We start from the raw sequence: 22,391 nt of genomic DNA on the forward strand, positions 1-22,391 counted from the left end.
CTTTGACTCATCATCTTCACGTTAACTAGCAAAGGCTGCTGACGGTTTGCACCGCAGTCCGTACCCACTGTTTCTATCACTCCATGTCCCCTTCCAGCCCTCTCTGCGAGGACCTCACTTCTCATTGAGTGAGGCCATACCCGTACAGTTGCGTCTTCTGCTTTGTCATTTTAATGCTGTATCAGACATATTTTTCCATTTCAACTCCCACGGTTTTTTCTCTTCTGTTCCTGCCACAGAAAGGACTACCCTTTGACTGTTTTTAAGGCTGCAATTAAATTTTTTTTTTTTTTATTTCGCGGTACGTGGGCCTCTCACTGTTGTGGCCTCTCCCGTTGCGGAGCACAGGCTCCGGACGCGCAGGCTCAGCGGCCATGGCTCACGGGCCTAGCCGCTCCGCGGCATGTGGGATCTTCCCGGACCGGGGCACGAACCCGTGTCCCCTGCCTCGGCAGGCGGACTCTCAACCACTGCGCCACCAACGAAGCCCTGCAATTAAATTTTAACAGCTGCTCACGCCCAGCGTTACAACTGACATTTAAAGAGGCCTCTCAGTTTCCTTCCAGATTGCCTTTCCCAGCAAGATAGGGAAATTCGAGGTGTATCTCAAGAAAAAATTGTTGATGAAAATTACTCACTTATTGGTTTTATTTTTTAAAAATATTTGTTTATTTATTTATTTCTTAGTTGCGGCATGCGGGATCTTTTTAGTTGCGGCGTGCACGTGGGATCTAGTTCCCCGACCGGGGATCGAACCCCGGCCCCCTGCATTGGGAACGTGGAGTCTTACCCACTGGCCCACCAGGGAAGTCCCACTTATGGGTTTTAATCTTCACCAATGTTTGTTTAGTAAGCACGTATTGTGGCAAAGTATATGCATTTTGGTAGTGTATTTAGAAGTGAAAACAGTGTAGTCAGTGGCAGAACTTTGTCCTCCAGGTAAGCAGTAAAAAGGGGTAACATTAGCAAGCGTACTGCGAGCGTCCACCCGGCACCAGGCACGGTGTTGGGCCTGGATCCTCACTGCCTCCTGTGCACCTGCTGAGTGACCAGCTAGCTAGCGGGTCGTAGCCTCCCTGCTTTAGGTCCCAGCCTCAGGTGGGTGCTGTGACCCTCTCTGGAGGCAGCTGAGCTGGAGTCCACCGTGGTCTGGCTGGCTGGCTGCAGAGCCCTCGCGCCACACCTTTCACACCTGCCTTTTTATGCTGTGGCCCTTGCTTCCCTGAGCTCTTTCTTCCCAGTGCAGGGCTTTCCCTGTCTTCTGGAAGCAGGATCCTCAGGGTAGCTCCCTGTCAGGAGAACAGGAAAACAGGAGACACCCCCCTCCCCTTCTCCCTCTGTAGCATGGAAGTCTGGCTGTCAGAACCCAGAATCTTCTGGGTCCCCAAATGACCTGGAGCCTCCAAATACAGCACTGAGGGTGGGAAAGGGTGGAGCAGGTCGCCCCCCGCCTCTGGGGCCACAGCAGGGACACAGGGAAGAGGCAGGGCCAGCGGGATGGACTGAGCCTTAGAATGTTTAAAGCAGTAGCTCCAGGGACTTCCCTGGTGGCCCAGTGGTTAAAACTCTGCGCTCCCAATGCAGGGGGCCCGGGTTCAATCCCTGGTCAGGGAACTAGATCCCGCGTGCCACAACTAAAAGATCCCACACGCAGCAACTAGAGATCCCGCGTGCCGCAATGACGGTCCGCACGCGGTCACGAAGATCCCACACGCCTCAACGAAGACCGGCACAGCCAAATAAATAGATAAATATTCAAAGATAAGTAAAATAAAGCAGTGGCTCCACCTCTGTCTCCCAGTTTCCCTGAGGAGGAGACGGGAGGAAGGGTGGGAGCCGTGAGCCTGGACACACACAGCTTTGCTCAGGAGATTCTCAGCAGCCCTCTTATCAGTGGCTTTGCTTGTCCACGGGTGCAGGAAAGGGATGAGGGATAATTGTATTTACACACAAACGTGGGCACAGATGTTTCTAGAGACCTAAAGTGGAGCAGTGGCAGGTTCCTTCGTCCAGGAGTGTGGGGCGAGGGCTGAGAGCTCCAGCCTCTGGAGTTCACGTCATAGCTCTGCTGTTACAGGCTGGATGTTTGTAAAAGTTAACGTGCTGTTTCTTTACCTGTTTCCTCATATTTAAAAAAGTGGAGATCAAATTGGGACCTACCTCACGGACGGTCATGACGGTTAAATGAGATCATCCCAGCCCGTTACCACTACTCACTAAGATTCCATGTGTGTCTTGGCCAGAGATGACCAGATCCTGGAGTGGTGTGGGGAGGACGCCATCCACTACCTGTCGTTCCAGAGACACATCATCTTCCTGCTGGTGGTGATCAGCTTCTTGTCTCTGTGTGTCATCCTGCCCGTCAACCTCTCGGGGAGCTTGCTGGGTAAGGACTCCTCATCTTGCCTGAGTTGGGCCCAGGCAGAGCAGCAGCCCTGGGGAAAGGGCCTCATTGTGGTGGATCAGAACCCCAGGATTCATGCTCAAATTCAGATGTGAGAAGGTCTCAGGGTGACTTTCTGAACTTTTCCATCTGCTTAAAGATCTGGAGAAGAAGCCACCCCAAACCTGGGCCAAGCGCTGGGGCCCCTAATATCTAAGTAGGAGGAAGACCCCAAGACCGATCAGGGGCTTTCAGAGTGTGTTTTGTAGTTTCCTGCCCCCACCCAAATCAGGAGGCCACAAGTAGTGGATCCAGAAGATGTCTGTGAAGCTCAAAGTGAAAATCAGAGCGTGGCGTTCTATTTCCCAGCACCCACAGGAATCCGGCGTCCCCATCACGAATCCACCTCTTACGCCCAGTGATTCCCAGCCTTGGTTTTGGGAACAGCTTAGGGTGTTTCTAGATTTCTCAAGGAATGCCACAAGACTCTCAAAGCAAGATGAATTCAGATTTTGACTTTACCCACCTGGTAGGTTGAGAAGTTGCCAGAAGCATCTTGGAGTAAAGCAGAGGCCTTGGTTGGTGTAGCTCTGAAAAGACCGGATACAGTCCTCTGACTTCTCGGACATCTTATGCTGCTGCTTCTCAGAGCTCCACAGACCAAGGCTGTGCTGCCCCCCTCCCACTCCCCTAGTGTGACCCTGCAACTGAGTATCTGTGCTTCTCTGCAGACAAAGACCCTTACAGCTTTGGGAGGACGACCATCGCAAACCTGCAGACTGAGTGAGTTCGAAGTTGGGGGGCGTGAGGGTGCTGATGGGTGAGACCAAGGAGAGGGTGGATTCTGGAGCCCGGGATAGGCCAGAGGTCGTCCAAAGTGAGCGACTTAATGTCTGAAAGCCTCTTTGCCGTTGGTGCCCGCTGCTGGGTTATGGGCATGGACACGCCCCAGGCCGCCGTTGTTTTGCAGCGGGTTTTAGGAAACACAGAGGGCCCTGTGGAGCTGGGCTTCATTAGTCAGGACAGTGCCCTCTCTAAAGGGCACTGGCCGCTCAACCTCTGTTGGAGGAATCTGTTGTGATGAAGCCTTTGGCCCTCAGCTCAGTGCCATGAGGGTAGCCAAGCCCAGCCCTGCACCCTCACTCCCTGCCTGGGAGCCCAGCCCTGAGGGCAGGTGGTGTCCCTCCCCTCCCCCGCAGCAACGACCTCCTTTGGCTGCACACCATCTTCGCTATCCTTTACCTCATCCTCACTGTGGGCTTCATGCGGCACCATACCCGGTCCATCAAGTACAAAGAGGAGAACCTGGTGAGTGAGGGGCGGTGGGGGGCTGGACACGTGCTGGGGAGGGTCTCAGGTGGGAGCTGGGGAGGAGTGGCACCAGGCTTACTCCCCAGCACCACGATGGCAGTGAGGGTAAGGAGGGGCCTCAGGCTTGCAAATGTGTGCTCAGAATCGGCATTAAAATTTTTTTCTGGTAGATTGTTTTAGGATTTGGCTATTTCCCCCCATTTTGCCAACTAGCCTTTAGACTTGTGGGGTTTGGGCGTGTAGTTACTGATTCTAAGTAACTTCCAAGAAGTTTGAATTGAGAGCAGCTCCCTCTCTCGTTGCAGCCCATAACTTGATGGGGGGAGAGGGAGTTTCTATTACTTGGTTCCAGGCCTGGGGCCTCCTCTGATCTGCTGTGTGACCTCATTTGAGTCACTTCCCCTTTCTGGGTTCTTTCTCAGTCTCTTGTCATGCAAAGGAGGCTCATCGAAATTGCTTTGGAAATGTTTTTTTTTTTTTTTTGGCCACACTGCGTGGCATGCGGGATCTTAGTTCCCTGACCAGGGATCGAACCCGTGCCCCGTGCAGTGGAAGCGCAGAGCTCTAACCACTGGACCACCAGGGAATTCCCTGGAAATTTATTCTTGACTGCCTAGAAGAAGATGCTATGTAAAGAAGAGACTTCAAGGCTCTGTCAGGCCAGGAAGGCAAGCACCTGAGCCTCTGAGTCCCCATCGTCTTCCTTGAGGAGGCTTGAACAGGGTGTGTCCCCCTGGCAGACTGGCTTGCCCTGGTGACTTTTCTCCCTGGTGTGTTTCTCCGGCAGGTAAGACGGACCCTGTTCATCACAGGACTCTCCAGAGACGCGAAGAAGGAGACTGTGGAGAGCCACTTCCGGTGAGCAGGGCCGCTTCCACTGGGAGGGAAGGGGAGAGACACCCTAGGAGGACTTGGCCCAGCCACAGAGCCGCGGATGCGGCTCTGGGCAGGCTCTCCTGGGGCTGTGAGGGCCTGGGCTGGGGCGGCACGTCCTCTGCCGGCAGCCACGGCTGCCCACGTGAACGCAGTAGCCAGAATACAGGCCAGGGTGTGGGGCAGATAAACATCTTGAGAGCTCAGGGGCAGAGAAAAAGATTCATAGAAACAACACGCCCACACATTCCCCGCAAACAAAAAAAAAAGAAAAGGATTCACCCTGGGCTTCTCAGCGTCAGCTTTGCAGAGATGCCCGAGAGACAGCAGTCTCGGAGGCGGGGAGGGACCTGGGCCCCGCTCTGCATTTCGTGGTTCATTCTTCTGCCCAGCACGTGCCTCTTGAGTGAGCACTCCGGGTCCGGAGCCCTGTCCTCACAGAGCTCTCTCCCAGCTCTCCCAGCAGAACCTCCTTTCCAGCAGCCTCCTCTGAGCACCTGCACCGGGGAGACCTGCAGGTGGAGGCTAGAGGAAGGGCCTTCCTGTGAGAAGGAAATTGTGTGTACGGTGCGATGAATGCAGGGCATCTCATGGAGCTTCAGGAAAGGGGATGGTTCGGGGAGAGCAGGCCGGGAAGGCTCCCAGGACCCTGGGCTGGAGGACTTGCACCTGGGCTAGGGAGCTGAGGTTTCAGGCTGTATTCATTCCTCATCAGCAGTCATTAATTTGTAGTATGGATTAGGGGCTGGCTGTGGCTTGGCACTATTTATGAAGAACACTTGCTAAGCAAATTATTAGTATAAACAGAATTGCAAAATGAATGTTTAAAATTTATTGACTAACCTCTCTTTTAGAAACCCTAAGTATTTTAGAAATATTTTTCTATACATAAACATTGGGTACTGGAATCATTTTTCTCTATTCCTTGAAACAGCTCCCCAAAGTTTCCTGTTAGGCAACATTTGGAAACAGTAGCTCCACCTAATATATTACCTTAAAGAGAAAAAAAAGTCCTCTCATTCCCATTACAAACACTGAATCACACCTTCTCCTATTTCAGGCAGCCCTTTTAGTGAACACTGCTGCAATCCATGGGGATTGATGTGTGAATTTGCCTTGTAGAAGGGATGCTAACGCCATTGTTCTCTTCCGCAAAGCTCGTAATGGGACCTGAAATTGTCTGCCTGACATGTCTATGGGCTGTGTCTCTCTCTCTCACTAAAATGTAAACTTATCCAGGCTCCATCCCAGTGCCTAGCAAGTAGTAGGTGGGGATGTACACGGTTCAGGAATGCCCAGGAGTTGCACATAGGATTTTGCGTATATGGTGAGGGAGCATCGTACGCTGGGTACAGGCATGGGCCCTGGAGCTGGGCCACCTGGATTCACTTCCTGGCTCAGACACTCACTAGCTGTGTGATCTTGGGCACAAGTCGTTTTACCTCTCCGACACATATTGTCCTCATCTGTAAAATGGGGACACAAACCTCACAGGTTATGGCGAGGATCAAATAAGTTAATGCATTTACTGGGCTGAGGGTCCTTTGCTTTCATGAGACCAAAAAGGTCTGTGATCTTCAAAAGGGTCACAAACTGAATAGGATTTCAGTGATGGTCCAGAGTAGGAATGACCTAGAGCAAACAATAAATTTACTCCTTTGCATGGGTAGAGGAGGTAATGAATAGTGTTATTTTTTTTCTTCAGGAGAAGTACTGACTGATTTAAAGCCAAGTGGGTATAAACTTGTCGGTTTCAGGCAGTTACTTTCATGCTATTTAAAAGGACCTCTTTGTATTACATTTCAAAATTTCCCCCTTTGGTAAAAGACAAAGAGGAAAGAGGTCTCCCCTGGCACAGAAATGAGCAGTGTAATTGCTCTGCCACACCTGGAGTCTTGGGGGTCTCTCCTGCCTGGGGGGATTCTCTTTTCCAATGGCTATCTTTTGCTTCTGATCTGCCCTGGGCACAGGGACGCGTATCCCACGTGTGAAGTGGTGGAGGTCCAGCTGTGCTACAACGTGGCCAAGCTGATTTACCTGTGCAGGGAGAGGTAAGGGAGGGCTGGCAGGGTGGGCGGGCATGGACTGAGCTGGCCTGCACCTTTCTGACTCCTTCCCTCTGAGATGCCATCCTCCTTCCTTGCTGGCCTCGGATCCCCTAGGGAGGAAAGGAGGGGAGTGGCTCTGTGAGTCACACCACAGGATCGCGAGTCTGAAGTTTGTCCCTCCCACTGCAGAAAAAAGACAGAGAAGAGCCTGACCTATTACACAAACCTGCAGATGAAGACAGGCCAGCAGACCCTCATCAACCCCAAGCCCTGCGGCCAGTTCTGCTGCTGTGAAGTGAAGGGGTGTGAGTGGGTGAGGGCCCACACCCCCCGGGAACGTGGGCGCTGGGTCCCCCGAGACCTGCACAGGGCCGTGTCATCACAAGGGGATGTGTCCTCTGGTAGGAGGACGCCATCGCCTACTACACGCGCATGAAGGACAGGCTGACGGAGAGGATCACAGAAGAGGAATGCAGGGTCCAGGACCAGCCCCTGGGAATGGCCTTCGTCACCTTCCAGGAAAAGTCCATGGCCACCTAGTGAGTGTGGGCACGTTCCTTGTCTGCCTCCAGCTAAATTGCTGTCCCTCTTGGATAGAGATGGTACTGCTGGACCGCCACCGCTGGGATTTGTAGCATTTCCATCTCCTTCTGCCGGTGTGGCTGGGATTGGGGGCAGCCATCCACACCCACTCCCTTGGGGAGCCTGGCCGATGTTTGTGTGACAGCTGGGCATGGGTGATTCCAGCTGAGCCCCTCTTGGGTTGATATGGCCTTACCCCACTGCCGGGCTCTCACCAGCTGCCCCAGGGATCCCATTGCCTCTATGAGCCAGCATTTCACCAGGTGGGGTGGATGCCACCCTCTTTCACGTACCCACTCTGGAACCACAGATCTTCCTTCTGTGCGTGGCCTTCCCATCTCCCTACAGATGCACTGCTGTGGGGGAATACCTCTGGGCACTCCAGGATGCTCACTGCTGCTGAGAGCCTGGCCCAAGGGAGTGGGTTTTCATAGTGCACCTTGGCATGAGCTCTAGCTCCTAAAACGCTCTCATGCCTGGGATCTCCATGTCGTCTCGCCTCGGGGGCAGCAGGGGATGGGGTCGGTAGAGGGAGACGGAAAGGAGCTGGCCCAGCAAATGCTCCTTCCCCTGCCTTCCCTGCTTTGTGCATCGTGAACCCTGGGAACAGACTCCTGGCTGTGCCTTGCAGACTCTCAAGTGAGGCTGGGGTGGGGACGAGGCCAGTGGAAAGAGGAAGAGTGTTCTGAGACAGGAGTAGGGGTGCTGGTGGGTTCTTTGTGGGAGACTAAAGAGGGAAGGTGTGGAGAGGGTGGGGGTGGGAGTCCTAGGGAGGGGCATCTTGGAGTCATAGGTGATGCAGTCTAATGCTGCTATGGGGCCTGGGAAGAGGTGAGGGAGTGGAAAAGTAAGGCCGCGGGCCTGGCAGCGGGATGTCCAGCTTCATGGGCAGGGCAGAGGGGGGCCGCAAGGAGGAACCCTATGTTGGGGCAATGCCAACAGCGTGGGAGCTGGGGTCAGACAGACAGGGTGCAAAACCTAACTCTGAGAGCCTCAGTTTCCTCATCTGTAAAATAGGAATGGTAATCCCCGGCTTAGAGGGTTGTCCTGAGGATTCAGCAAAATTCTGCACATAATGTGCTAAGAATGGCATCTCTTTCATAGCACTAATTATAGCATAAGTATAATAAACTAATAATAAAGCAAAGGTCCTGTGCCATGGGGCTCCCACTCTCACACGGTCCTGTTTGCTGTGTGGGTACATGGTACCCCGAGGGGTCTGGACCCTGGCCATTTCTACATTTCCTGGCAGCATCCTGAAGGACTTCAACGCCTGCAAGTGTCAGGGCCTTCAGTGCAAAAGTGACCCGCAGCCATCCTCCCACAGCAGAGAGCTCTGCATCTCCAAGTGGACGGTCAGCTTCGCCGCTTACCCCGAAGACATCTGCTGGTGAGCCCCCAGGCCGGCAAGGGGCGGGAATGGGGCCTGGGAGCCCTGCAGGGCTGCCCAAGTCACCTGGAAGCACAGGTGTGACCTGGCACTCAGAGAGACACTCATACTCTCCTGCACTCCTCTGGGCAGGGGGCGGGAGGTGTGATGGGGGTGGGTGGTGTGTCCACAGCCAGGACTTCACTCCATTTTTTCTCCCCGGTATCAGCAGTATCTGGTAGGATTATAATGGGAGCAATGTATGTAATTTTAAGTTTCCTTTTAGCCACATTAAAAAAAGTAAAAGAAACTGGGGAGTTCCCTGGTTGCCTAGTGGTTAGGATTTCAGGTTTCACGGCCATGGCCCAGGTTCAGTCCCCGGTCAGGGAACTGAGATCCTGCAAGGTGCACGGTGAGGCCAAAAAACACACAAAAAAACACAACAAAAAAACAGGTCTTAAAAAAAAAGAAACTGTTAAAATTAACTTTAATAAGAGTTCTCCCTCTGTATCTAAAATATTATCATTTTAATATGTAATCAGTTTTTTTTAATTGAGATGTTTTGAAGTCTCCTTTTCACACGTAGCGTCTTTGAGATCCAGCGTGTATGTGCCACTTCTGGCCCATCTCTGTTTGGACCAACCACATTTCAACACGCAGTAGCCTGCTGTGGCTCGAGGCTGCTGTAACAGACAGTGCAGCCCTGGGTTAGGTGCCAGCCGCCTCTCTAGCCTGGGCCACAAGCTGGTGAGCCGAGCTGTGTCCACAGGAGCCTTAAGCACGATGCCGAGGGTGAGGACAGCCCCGCAGAGGCCCCAGCATGGCTCGCCATCCGGCCTGGCCTCAGTTCCTGGTCCAGAGCAGGGTTTGGGCGCTCATCTCCACCCGGCTGTATTTCAGCCCCTGGCAATTCTGCTCTTTGGTTCACTGAGCTTTCTAAACTTGGGACTGGTTTGTCGGTCTGCTCCTGGTGGGGTGAGAAGCCAGGGCGGGTTCCAGCTGCGCCTTTTGCTTTTGTCCCCCGCCTCCCTCCAGCTCACACCACAGCTCACGGCCCCGTGGGGAGTCACGTGTCTTTAGTGTGTCTGAAAAATGCCATGTTGCAGCCTTGTTTGGTCTGCTGGGGGGCTCATGGCATCTCTTCGAGTAGGTTCTGGCTCCCAGACTCTAGCTGCAGATAACCTGTTTTCCCTCTGAGCTCATAGGGACCCCAAATTCGACCTTCCTATAGCTGAAGTTCAGTGCAGGACACTTGCCTGTGCTCCCAAGGTCAAGATGGGCCCTCAGCCAGAGCCCTCAGTCTAGTCTCTTGCCTTGCCTAAATTTGACCTTCTGACTCACCCAAGCCGTGGGCACTGTAGGTGTCATAGGTGGCCAGAACCTGAGAGATAAACCTCCAAGGCCTGTGTCCTCCCCTCTGCAGGAAGAACCTCTCTATCCAGGGCCTCCGCTGGTGGTTCCAATGGCTGGGCATCAACTTCACTCTCTTCTTGGGGCTGTTTTTCCTGACCACGCCCTCCATCATCCTGTCCACCATGGACAAGTTCAACGTCACCAAACCCATCCATGCGCTAAATGTGAGTGACCACTCTGCAGGGCCTCTGCCAAGAGGACATGGCGGGTGCGGGAGGAATGAGACCAAGAGCCGTGGGGGCCGCTGAAGCCAGAGGCCGTCTCACTCAGCTCATGTGCTTTGAAGCCCCTGAGCAGGCATGGCCACATTTATTACAATGTCTTTATAGTAACGTTATGTAGATATACATGTGTGTATATACTTTATGTATACATGTAAGTGTATGTATATGTGTGTGTATGTGTTAACTATAGAGACATAGATACAGTGGAATCAATCTAAATGTTCAACAGTAGGGGTAAAATTAGGAGTTGAATGAGGTATATTCAGTCTGACAGACTGTTAAGCATCCATTAAAAAACTGTATAGACTTTGTGGCAGACGTGGGGTTTTACGATAAAAGCAGAATATGAAATTCTCTCTCAGCAGTGGTTATAGCGGTGTGCCAGTGATGTGTGTGCAGGATGGCTGCTACGGGGAGTGGGCAGCAAAGAATGCAAAGCGCTTCTCTGGTTGGGGTGGCAGGGTCATGAATCAAGTTTTCTTTTTATATTTCAGTTTCTGATAATCCTGTTGTAAAGGTCCTTATTCTAGATAGGTAATGGATGATTTTTAAGGACCTTAGATGAATTGATAACAGCTGAACACTCCCTAAAATGGCATCTACTTGGTTTCCCACAATTGGCTTTGCCGAAATATCACTCCACATCCTTTCTTTTTTCTTCAGTTCCACTTGGCATTTGGTTAATCACACTCTGGGAGAGCACAGTGGGCTGGGGGGCCTGAGGGCCTGGTCCTCGCTCTGCCATTCCCTAGCTGAGGAATTCTGAGCCTTCGTTTTTCCTCTAAAAACTGGCTTTGTCCTCTATAACACTCCGCTATGTTATACCCATGGGGCCGTTGTGATGACCAAATGACTCAATAGATAATAAAAAATATGTAAGTTTTGTTTAGATTTAAAGCATCTACATGTTTATTCCTTTGCCAGTCTTTTGATGTATGGTCAAGGCCTGTTCTTTTGAGGAAGGATCTGCTGACTGGATTTCCCCTTTGTGTATTTTATATAAAACACACGCTTATTTCATTGTTTGTGATTCTAGTTTTGCTTTCTCACAGTCAAGCAAGAACTTAAAGATACTTGCAAAGCCGTTCAAAGTATAGAACCCTCCTAGATTTCATTTCCCTTGGTCTTTTACAGTTAATTCACTCTCATCTAATTCAGCAGCGTTTTTGAGAAATTGGCCTTTATCAAGTCTTTCCAATGTACCCAACTTAGTTTCCAAAGAAATCTCTCTATTGCTATGCTCATTTTATCAGAGAAGGTAATAAGTTAATCGAACCATGTAATTGCAATAACAAGTACAACAGGCATAGATGAGATTGGGAACAATCACGAAGCAGTTCTGGGAAGCTACGACTGGGCCAGGTGGCTGGGGAAGGGCCCTGGCCGTCAGTGCTCTGTCTTCCTTTGGCGTCCGTCATTGGCTTTCTATAGGGAATGGAGGAGGTTATCTCTCTGGTCAGTAAGACAAGTGGAGTTCAGTTGTATGTGAAGTTGCATTCTTCACTCTAAAGAGCTATAAAGGGACTTCCCTGGAGGTTCAGTGGTTAAGACTCTATGCTTCCACTGCAGGGGGTACAGGTTCGATCCCTGGTGGGGGAACTAAAATCCCAAATGTCACATAGCGTGGCCAAAAATCTTCTTTAAATAAAAATAAGAAAAATAAAGCACTGGGGCTTCCCTGGTGGCGCAGTGGTTGAGAGTCCGCCTGCCGATGCAGGGGACGCGGGTTCGTGCCCCGGTCCGGGAAGATCCCACATGCCGCGGAGCGGCTGGGCCCGCGAGCCATGGCCGCTGAGCCTGCGCGTCCGGAGCCTGTGCTCCGCAACGGGAGAGGCCACAGCAGTGAGAGGCCCGCGTACCGCAAAAAAAAAAAAAAAAGAGAAAAAGAAAAAGAAAGCACTGTACAAATGTCAGGTGCTGTTATTGTCTGTTCAGCCGACATTATCTACCCTGTACCAGGTACAGTGTTGCTTCTGGGGGACAAAAGTGACCAAAATCCCAGAGGTCACTGAGTCACCATGCCAACAGGTCATGGCCCAAAGCCCCCAGGGCTCACAGCTCTCTCTGCTGTGGACTGTTTTCTAGGACCCCATCATCAGCCAGTTCTTCCCAACCCTCCTCCTGTGGTCCTTCTCAGCCCTGCTGCCCACCGTCGTTTACTACTCTACGGTGCTGGAGTCTCACTGGACCAAGTGAGTTCCCTGGGGCTCGCCCCTGAGGTGGGTGTCTCTGATGCCCCCTCCCCTCCAGCGCGATGGGCATACAGCCGGGGCCTTACTGGGGACGCCCGGTGCACCTGAGGGACTGTGACGGCTCACCTCTGACTTCCTGCAGGTCAGGGGAAAACCGAATCATGATGACCAAGGTCTACATATTCTTGATCTTCATGGTGCTGATTCTGCCCTCCCTGGGCCTCACCAGGTACATATTACCACCTCCTGCTCTAAATTCAGAACCAGGGTCACAACAGAGAACACTGTCCTCAAGAAAATGCAGATGCTTTGGGAGTGGTTGCAAATTCCTGACGACATTTGAACCTGTCACACTCACTTGGCATGCAATTGTGCCGGCCCACTGATTCTTCCAGAGATATGATCTTTCTGCCTTAAAAAAAAAAAAAAAGCTTGAAAATGAAACTTACCATGGACCTTCCACTTAGGGAGAGGGTCTCATCATGGCTTTGGTTATTTTGAGGAAGGAAGTTTCTGTTAAAGCAGGCCCTGATGAGTTATGGTATAATAAGTAGCATCTTAGAGAACCCGGGTAGATCTTGAGATTTGGCCTTTTTTTTAAAAAAAAAAAAGCAGAAGAAAATGAAAACATATGCAGTGATCACATGGACTGTTGGAAATAAGTTCTTACGGGATTCATTTTTCTTTCAGTTTGGATTTTTTCTTCCGGTGGCTCTTTGATAAAACTTCCTCGGAGGCCTCTGTCAGGTTGGAGTAAGTATCGGCCACGCTGAGTTGTGGAGCCACGTCCCCCAGGGGCTGGGGCTGGGGCTGCAGTGGGGGCAGGGTTGTCTGTCCTTCAGGGCCTGTGGACTCCCCGCACCACTACAGGTTCCTGGCGGGGCTGCACCGGGGGAACTGACCCACTTTGTGCTACAAGTGCAGAAATGTGGTTAATCTTTTAGGCTGAAACTCAATTAGTGGCGTTCTCATTCATTCTTTGAAACTTACTTACTGAGAACAGAACCGCCTGGGGAGAAGGAACTGCTGGGTCTCAGTGGTGCCAGGGAAGGGGGAAGGAGAATAATAATTAACACTGCAACCAGAATGACTGTCTGGTCCAGGATTATTTTTGCTAGGAGAGAGGAGTTGAACTTATTTCTAATGTGTGTCCTCGTTAGTATTTTCAACTTGTACCGAACCCACTTAATAGTAATAGCTGTTATTTAAGAAGATGCTATGCTAAATGCTTGATTCTTTCTTTCATTTAATCTTTAAACAAGCTATGAGTCAGAAATACGACTATTTCCATTTTACAGATGAGACTGAGGCCCAGACATGCTGAAGAAAAAAAGGCTACCCAGCTAGTTAAGAGACAGAGCTGGGATTCATCCCCAGCCCCTACTGTACTATACTTTAAGTCCTAATGTAGGCCCGAATGTCCAAGATAGACTTTTCCAAAGGACTGCTCACAGGGAAGCCTGAAAGGATAGAGTGAATTTTCTTAAATGGGTTCTCGCTGGGTAAACTGAGGACTTGGGAGCTGGCAGCCACAGACAGACACACCCATACCCAACCAGCTCGGGTCTAGGTTGACAGTGACTTCCAGATGGCCAAATCCGTGGTCAGTTCTGAGTCCTGTCTCTGCTCAGTCACGGGCCCCTCTCCCTCTCGGGGCGCTCAGCTCGCCCACCCGGTGGTTCCCCAGGTGCGTCTTCCTGCCCGACCAGGGCGCCTTCTTTGTGAACTATGTCATCGCCTCGGCCTTCATTGGCAACGGCATGGAGCTGCTGCGGCTGCCCGGCCTCATCCTCTACACCTTCCGCATGGTCATGGCCAAGACTGCAGCCGACCGCAGAAACATCAAGCAGGTACAGAGGCTGGGTGTGGGCGCCGCCTTCGTCCCAGAGCCTCCCCGCTGCCCACGTTCACCCAGCCGCCTGCTAAGTGCCGGGCACTCTGCTCAGGGCCTCTCAGCTGGGCCCAGGGCTGTGAGGAGAGGAGGTGTAAGGAGCCTGGGTGAGGGCCTGGCTAGGTCATCCTCCACACTGACTCGGGCTGGAGGAGAGAGTGGGGATTTTTGCATTTTAACCGGGCTGATCTCTCTCTCTCTCTCACACACACACACACACACACACACACACACACACACACACACACACACACACACACACACACCTTTCCCATGGACCTTCATTTGCATAAATTCTTAGATTACTACAGAGGTCAAGGCATTTTGGGCTGGTGGCATTTGTTCCAGGACTCTCTAAATTGGGTGTGTGGGGTTCTCTTTTATTCTCCTTTGCCACTGTGGGAACCATAAGAGGAGAAGCCCTGCATCCTGTCATTTAATCCTCAGAGCCCGCCGTGAGATGGGCGCTACTGGAGTTTGCTTTGCAGACGCACAGACTAAGCCACCTGGAGGTCAAGTGCTTGGCCCGGGACACACGGCTAGAAGGGGCGGAGTGATGTTGGGTCTGACAGAGTCTGTGGAGTATCATTCTACAGTCAGATGTAGCCCCTCTGCCCTTTGGGGGCTCACAGGCCTGTTGTGTAGACAGGATTAGAACAAGAGAAACACTACGAAAACACGAGTCATTGTGCCTTTCGAGGTCTGGGCGTGAGCCAGGTGAAGCTGGAGGAGGCTTGTGGAGGGACAGAAGGGGCCTTGAGAGGTGAGGGGCGCGGTGAGCCTCCCACTTCCAAAGTCCTCCCGCACTGTGTTCTCCCCGCCCACTTGGAGTGCACAGAGGCGGGTTGGACCAGGCCCCTAAGCCCCTCACCACCTCCCCCTCCCAGAACCAGGCCTTCGAGTACGAGTTTGGAGCCATGTACGCGTGGATGCTCTGCGTCTTCACCGTCATCATGGCCTACAGCATCACCTGCCCCATCATCGTGCCGTTCGGTGAGTGGCCCTGGGGCCGGTCCCCGGGTAGGCGGATGGCTGACAGCCATCAGCAGGGCGTCCTGGAGCCCCACAAACAGAGGGCCTCTTGTGGCCACAGGAACCAGAAGCTGCCAGGGAGCCACAGGGGACGCCACATTTAATTTCACTTCCCGTGGATTCCTTCCGCGGGCCTTCCAAACTGCGAGCTCTCTTAGTACCCCTCCTGGTCTGAGGGCCTCTGCCGGCTGACCACTTCATTCCTGGCTGACCCTCCGGCAGCGGCTAGCACAGTGCCAGCAGCACTGGTGGAGGCTCTCGTGTTTGTGTCCTGGCTCTAGCAGCCACCGTCACTCTCCACGTGGACTGTCACACTTAATTCTCTCACGATCCTTCAAGGCAGGTCTTGTTTCTGTCCCCTTTTCACAGATGAAGCACTTAACGCTTTGTTAGTGAGGAGTAGAGCCCAGATATGAACTTAGGACTGTTTGACTTACAAGGTCAAGGTCTTGAAATTAAAATACACCATCAGGAGCTGGCAGACAAATGGAAGCATCTGGAGGGAAACAGAACACCCTGGAGACTGTTGGCAGTGATAGCTGTGGTTTAGGGAAAGGAGGAAGTTTTAGTTTTCCCTGTATACTCTTGTACTTTTTTTTTTTTTTTTGCGGTACGCAGGCCTCTCACTGTTGTGGCCTCTCCTGTTGCGGAGCACAGGCTCCGGACGCGCAGGCTCAGCGGCCATGGCTCACGGGCCCAGCCGCTCCGCAGCATGTGGGATCCTCCCGGACCGGGGCACGAACCCGCGTCCCCTGCCATCGGCAGGCGGACTCTCAACCACTGCGCCACCAGGGAAGCCCTCGTACTATTTTTAAAGATCTACGATAGTATTACTCCTTCAAAACAACAACAAAAAATGTTTTTAAAGAACCTGACATGATAGAAAAGGCAGCACCCACCCACCTCCTGTGCCATCCCTGGGTTTAGACGCTTGGGCATCTGTTGGCAGTGACGGTACAGGGGGTCAGCTTGGGTGGGAGAAGGAAAGGAGCATGGGAGCACTGAGGGATAAGAGGAGGGGGGCTCAGCGTGGGAGGAAGTTGAGGCCAGGCCTCTGGGTGTAAAATCGCTTCTTTCCCCAAAATGGTCCTAGAATTTCAATGTTCCGTGGGGACAGCAGCACAGACACCTCTACTCCCTGGGTCAGAAAGAGGCTGGGAGGGAGGGAGGGGAGGTGGGGAAAGGAGAGAGGGGGAGAGGTGGACGGGGCGGGGCGGGGCGGGGAGAGAAAGAGAAGGAGAAAAAGCAGTAGGAGCCAGGACGTGCACGTGTGCACGTAGCCCAGCCGCAGCCGCAGCCCAGCTCCCGGCACAAGTAGCCACCTCCAGGAGGAAGGGCGTCGAGTGGCCCCTGCAGCCCAGCCACCGTCCAGCTCACAGCCCTGGCCCTGCAGGCCTCATCTACATCCTGCTCAAGCACATGGTCGACCGGCACAACCTCTACTTCGCCTACCTCCCGGCAAAGCTGGAGAAGAGAATCCACTTCGCAGCCGTGAACCAGGCCTTGGCCGCCCCCATCCTGTGCCTCTTCTGGCTCTACTTCTTTTCCTTCCTGCGCCTGGGTGAGTGGCCTGACTAGGGCGGGGGTGGAGGGCAGGAGGCAACACCCAGCCTCCTATTCCCGCATCCACACCAGCCACTCAAATCCCTTCCTGTTTTAAGAGCATCAACTCGGTGTCCAACCAGAAGGTGGTACCCCAAGGGTGAGGGCTGGTTGGGTACAGCGCCGACAGCCCAGTTCCAAGCTATCCTGAGGTCAGGTGTAACCTGGTGAAGGCCAGGGCGATTGCCCCAGACAGCCTGACAGAGAAGATGGTCCCTTTACCAGCTATGAAGGGGCTGAACCAGAGAGGGGGAAGCTCGTCCGCGATGCTCTTTGCGGGTGTGGATGGACCCAGGTCCTCACACTTCACGGTGTGGAGGCAGTGGGGACACACAGGAGGGAGAACTGCCACTCTTGAGAAAAAGGAAGAGGCAGAAGAGATGTGTGACTCTGCCGAGGGCACTGGAGACCGGAGGGAACCGACCCGGCAAGGAAGCTGGCAACTTGCCTTTGACCCGGTGCCCCAGTACCTGAAATCTGACCAGGGATACGCCAGCTGTTCAGTGGGTCACTCTTTGTGCCCCTGCCTGTGAAGATGCCACCCCAGCTGCTGGAGATGGTGGGAAGGGGGCGGCTGATGCCTTCTCTTCGTCTTCGGCCTGAGGGAGAAGCCACACACGGTTCCTGCACCAGGTGTGACCTCCCCCCCGCCAAGGCTGGCATCTCTCTGTCCCCAGGTCTGAAGGCTCCCCTCACCGTGTTCACCTTCCTGGTGCTTCTGCTTACCATCCTGGTCTGCCTGGCCTACACCTGCTTTGGATGCTTCAAGCACCTCAGCCCTCTGAACTACAAGGTAAAGGGCCCCTCCCGCCCTGCTGCCCAGCCAGGGTCTGGGAGGAGAAGATGGCGGCTTCATTCTCCATCCCGTCTCCACCTCTTCCCAGATCAACAGATCAACGGCCCTCTCCAGATTTTATTTATCCACGGGCAAGGCGTGGGTAGCTGGGTGTGATGTGTAGCTTCCCTCCCTGCCCCCTTCCCTGCTCCCTGCACTGCCCACACCATCCTCTCTTGGGCTGCCGCTGGGAGCTTTGTGCCAGCTGGTACTATTATTCTGGGTGTTAATAGTCTGTTTGTTTAGAGGGTGTTAGTTCAGGAAGATCGGTTTTGTTTATCATCGCAAGTTTTTGCTGTTGTCTGCAGACGGAAGAATCGGCAAGTGACAAAGGAAGTGAGGCAGGGGCCCACGTGCCATCACCGTTCACGGTAAGTGCGGTTCTTAGCCAAGCATGAGCATCTGCACCGGCCCCGACCAGATGGGCCCTGCAAACCTGCTTTGATCCTCTCCTGTTAAGACAGAAGTCCCTTGATCACGTGCCAGGCGGGTTTCTGAATTAACGTCATTTGAGAAGGAATCCCTGGTCCCTCGGATGTTTTCTCTTGCATGTGTGAAGCCACACCCATCGCCAGAAAATAATTAGTTTTGCCATGATGTATACGCATCTCCCTCGGTTTCAGTTGCCTGCTCACTTTCCTTCTCTGCATATTTAATGCTTGGTGAGCTTGGGCCTTTAGCGAAGCCATATGGCAAGGCCCTGCGGTTTGATGAAGCTTTATCAGAGCATTTCGCCAGCGCCTGCCTGTGTGAGGTCCTTTGCTAGGCACCTAGAGGGTGTCACACTAACTCCCCTCTGAATTCAACAAATGAACATTTTACCTGCTATGGAGGGGGGGCACAGTGTTAGAGAGACACCAGGACTCCTTTCCTTCCTGGTTCTCCCTGCTTCCGGCCTCCAGGGTCCTGCTCCTAGGGTGGGGTTGGGAAAGGAGCGTGGAGCCACAGGCTCCCGGAGCTGTGACCGCCCGGCCTGACAGACAGGGCTGGGACAGCGCCGATCTAGATCAGCAGCGGCATTCTTTCCAGTGGCTCCCTCTCGGGTGTCAGTGTCTGTCTCTGGACCAGCCCCAGAGAAGGTTTCAGGAAGCTTCATTACCCAGAGGCGCACCTGTGACTATGCCTGCCAGACAGGGCAGGGGGACGATGCAGATCCCTCGTTCCCAGCCTGGCTCAGGTCGGCAGCTGGAGTCTGGGATTGAGAGGAAACAGAACCTGCACAGAGTCGGTCAGCTGCTCAGAAGTCCCACTGACAGCATCCTAAGCCTGCCCTGTGTAGACAGAGCTGTTTCCTACATAGAGTGAGAAGTTCTTCTAGAATCCAGTGCCAGGAAGAGTTTTGTTTCCTCTGAGAAATTGGTGTGTGCGCCTTCTTCTCTATGACCAGGAGAACTGTGACTGTGTGTTCTGATTTGCTCTGGCTGTTAGGAAAATCTGCAGTTGGCGTAGTTTAGGTCCTGATGTCCTAGGTTGATGTTATTTCTTTATGTGTCCTTCACGAGCATTCTGTGTGTCTTCCGGCTGGAGGGAGGCGGGGCGGTAGGGGAGGAATGGGATAGGGACTCTCGTGCCCACCCCACCCAAGCACTAACACCCCCATTTGTTGGCAGTCCTATGTGCCCCGGATTCTGAACAGCTTGTCCTCGGAGAAAACAGCCCTGTCCCCGCAGCAGCAGCAGACCTACGGTGCCATCGCCATCCACAACATCAGTGGGACCGTCCCACGGCAGTGCCTGGATCAGAGCCCTGCGGACAGCCTGGTGGCCGCCCGCCAGGAGGCCTGAGGGCCGGGGAGCTGCCGGGCTGGTCCAGACCCGGGGAGTGGGGAGGGGAAGAGACACAGGTGGAGAAGTGGCTTGACTCCAACCTCAACCAAGTCAGGACTTCTTTCCACCTGTTTTAAGCACAACAGCTCTAACAAGATGGGAGCAGAAAGGGGCTCTGGCCCCTGGCTGAGGCGGAAGTGCGGGACTGCCATCAGGTGGTGGTCTTTTCCAGTCCTAGCGGTGGTAAGGGCAGGATGTGCAGCTCTGGACTCTCCCTTGCTTGCCCGAGGCTCTGTTTATTTCCAAGTCCCCCTTCTGCATAAGTGCTCAGCTCTGTGGCCGGGATGGTGCCCCTGATGGTTTTCAGCAGGATCGTGTGTTGGCACTGTGTTCCTCCAACCCATTAGTGTGGCGACTGTATCAAGCAAGAGGGGGAGGTACCATGTGGAAGACCTTCTCCCTCTGAGCATTCAGACACTGCCCCCCTCCTCCGGGCACACACGCAACTGATAACCAGAGTCTGCAGCAACCACAGGCCTGAGATGGGTGCCAGATGATGGTCCAGGTCCATCCCAGCTTCCCCTTCTGGCTATCAGGCCCTTCACACCCCTGCCCCCGGCCCCCAGGAGCGAGCCGCAGGGCGCAGGACGGGAGCAGGCTGGTGCTGGGCTGCCCCAGTCTCCTCTACGTCCCTGCCATGGTTCTGTGTTTTTCTGTCACGTTGCCAGTGACACTGTGGCTGGGTCAGGGTCCCCTGCAGCTGGCAGAGACAATGAGGACCACTAATAAAATGCCCATTCAGCCAGACTGGTGAGATGCCGCCTCTTCGGGGCCCAGTGTGTGGGGCTCAGCCTCCAGCCCTTGATTCCATCTGTCTGTTCCCTCCAAAGGGAGCAGTGCTCGGGGCCTCCTTGAAGCCAAGGGAGATCTATGGCCACAGAAGGAGGGGCGCCGCCTCTTGCTTTTTCTCGCCCCACGGGATCCCGCGGCTTGGGACGCACCTTTGGGCACTTGCCAGAGAAGCTGCCTCCCTACTGCCAGAGGCACAAGCTGGTGTGATGGGTGCCGGTGGGCAGAGCCGGGAGGCCGCTTCCATCCCCGCCCAGGCGAGGCGGGCAGGTCCCCGGCAGTCACTCGGCCTCACTGCCTCTGCTCAGAGCTGCCTCGGGCGGCACCTGGGAAGACAGAGTGGCCTCCCGCCGGCCCCAGCGGCCCATCCTGCCTCTCCTGGCCAGGCTGGAGCAAGGGCCCCAGTGCAGACCTGGCAGCTCTGCTGGAAGGGGCACCCCACGTGGGGCAGGGGCTCAACATGTCACTTGTTCCAGCCGCTCTTAGAAGGAAAATCATTTATCATCAAAGCCATGTTGCTTAACAAAGTGTGTGGGGAGTGTGTGTGGAGGGGTGAGCACGGGGTCCCAGCACGGGCAGGGGATGGAAGCAAGCACATTCCTGGGGAAAGGGGCAACTCCGCCAACAGAGGACTGGGAGGGGGCCTCCCTCCCAGCCTCACTTCTACTGGGAGCTGGGCTGGGAGACCGGGGGCTTCCGGGGAAAACAGTGGGTGTCGGGAGGAAGCCTGCCATGCCAGGGCAGGGGCTGCCTGCGAGGTGACAGCCGGTCCCCGCCGGGGTCACTGCCGCTCCAGCAGCCCCACGAACTTGTGGATGTCCTGGGCGAGCAGCTCTGGCTCCTCAAAGGCAGCAAAGTGGCCCCCACGGGGCATGTAGGAATAAGAGATGAGTTTCGGGTATTTGGACTTCACCCACTTTTCTGGGACGTGTATTACCTCACAAGGGAAGGCAGCAAAGCCCATGGGCACGTGGACCTTTATCCTGGAAGAGACAGAGATCCCACTGAGGGGGAAGCTGTGTCCTGGTCCCCCTCTCCCCCAAGGCAGGGCTTCAGGGGGCTGGGGGTTCAGTTCGCTCGCCCATGTGGAGCCATAGAAGGACAGACCCAGGGTTTTAACCGCCCACCTCAATTCCAGCCCTCTCTGGGGCCCTCTTTTCTGGAAGGGCTGCCCCAGCTGGACAGCGTCACCGAGGTGGGGTGGGACAGCCTCTAACTCCCACCTTTGTCCCCCCCCTTCCCTCTGCTGCTGCCTGAGAGTCTCCCTGTGAGATCAGGAAAGGGTTCCGGGGAAGTCCCAGAGCCATCACCGCCACCCTAGGACAACCTCCCGGCCCTGCGGGAGCCCCTCGGGATGTCTGGGGGCCAGGCCTGGTGTTCCCTCCATGAGCTACTTCTAATGACGGAATCTCTCCCAACGCCCCTGGCCTTTAAATTGTGTTCTCATCTTACACTCCCGGTGCGCACCTAAGGCTAGGCTGTACTTTACCGCATCAAACGTCCTCCCTCGGGTCCAAGGCCAGGCCATTCCCCTGCTCCCTGCCTCGGAGGCACCCTCCTCAGAAGCCCCGCTCCGGGCTCAGCCGGACTTACCCCTCGTGCCTATTGTCCAGCCTCATGTTCTCTTTGTAGAAGCGCTGGGAGGAGGTGATGGTGCCTGTCGTCCAGTAGAGCATCACGCCCGTCAGCAGATCGTCCAGGGAGAACTTCCTGGGAAAGCAGACCGGAAGGCCCCTCTCAGTGCCAGGTGCAGTTGTATGACAAATAAGGGCCGCCACTTTCAAGCTGTACGCCAGGCGCTATGCCCTCCTGGCTTCCCTCCTCAGGCCTCACTGCCAGCTTGGCGATCTTATCCCCGTGCCACAGGCAGGCCTGGCCCAGCGTCACCATAACCGTGACGACAGGTAATGCAGAGTGATGGCCATGTACAAGGCAGGCTGTCATCTTGGGTGGTGTCAGCCAGCCCCCTCCCTGACCTGCCTAACGGCTCAGGCCAGAAGGGGTGAAGCAGGTGAGGTCAA

The 22,391-nt window shown here is 54.2% G+C and overlaps 2 protein-coding genes across 17 annotated transcripts in view; one reads left to right on the forward strand and one right to left on the reverse strand.

The window, feature by feature from the left end:
* The window catches only part of TMEM63A (transmembrane protein 63A), a 33,008-nt gene extending 12,680 nt beyond the window's left edge, over positions 1 to 20,328 (forward strand). For 7 of the 11 annotated variants that reach the window (XM_012533599.3, XM_033430377.2, XM_049705691.1 and 4 more), the window contains 18 exons: positions 2,244 to 2,386; positions 3,115 to 3,166; positions 3,583 to 3,691; positions 4,482 to 4,552; positions 6,538 to 6,618; positions 6,805 to 6,928; positions 7,021 to 7,154; positions 8,450 to 8,587; positions 9,990 to 10,143; positions 12,289 to 12,395; positions 12,538 to 12,624; positions 13,086 to 13,148; positions 14,083 to 14,245; positions 15,174 to 15,279; positions 16,712 to 16,879; positions 17,598 to 17,713; positions 18,064 to 18,126; positions 19,366 to 20,328. In XM_012533599.3, coding sequence (XP_012389053.2) covers positions 2,244 to 2,386; positions 3,115 to 3,166; positions 3,583 to 3,691; positions 4,482 to 4,552; positions 6,538 to 6,618; positions 6,805 to 6,928; positions 7,021 to 7,154; positions 8,450 to 8,587; positions 9,990 to 10,143; positions 12,289 to 12,395; positions 12,538 to 12,624; positions 13,086 to 13,148; positions 14,083 to 14,245; positions 15,174 to 15,279; positions 16,712 to 16,879; positions 17,598 to 17,713; positions 18,064 to 18,126; positions 19,366 to 19,539 — 2,053 coding nt within the window. In that variant the 3' untranslated portion in view covers positions 19,540 to 20,328. Of the gene's footprint in view, positions 1 to 2,243; positions 2,387 to 3,114; positions 3,167 to 3,582; positions 3,692 to 4,481; positions 4,553 to 6,537; positions 6,619 to 6,804; positions 6,929 to 7,020; positions 7,155 to 8,449; positions 8,588 to 9,989; positions 10,144 to 12,288; positions 12,396 to 12,537; positions 12,625 to 13,085; positions 13,149 to 14,082; positions 14,246 to 15,173; positions 15,280 to 15,936; positions 16,134 to 16,711; positions 16,880 to 17,597; positions 17,714 to 18,001; positions 18,127 to 19,365 lie in introns of those variants that run through there. The other 4 variants (XM_049705711.1, XM_033430380.2, XM_033430379.2 and 1 more) reach the window with 4 other exon arrangements.
* A 524-nt stretch (positions 20,329 to 20,852) lies between these two features.
* The window catches only part of EPHX1 (epoxide hydrolase 1), a 48,639-nt gene continuing 47,100 nt past the window's right edge, over positions 20,853 to 22,391 (reverse strand). For all 6 annotated transcript variants that reach the window (XM_033430388.2, XM_049705778.1, XM_049705781.1 and 3 more), the window contains exons 8-9: positions 21,964 to 22,080; positions 20,853 to 21,353 (exon numbers count right to left, since the gene is read on the reverse strand). In XM_033430388.2, the coding sequence (XP_033286279.1) occupies positions 21,152 to 21,353; positions 21,964 to 22,080 (319 nt within the window). In that variant the 3' untranslated portion in view covers positions 20,853 to 21,151. The remainder of the gene's footprint in view (positions 21,354 to 21,963; positions 22,081 to 22,391) is intronic.

Source organism: Orcinus orca, chromosome 1 (assembly GCF_937001465.1).
Source record: "Orcinus orca chromosome 1, mOrcOrc1.1, whole genome shotgun sequence".
Classification (NCBI taxonomy): Eukaryota; Metazoa; Chordata; class Mammalia; order Artiodactyla; family Delphinidae; genus Orcinus; species Orcinus orca.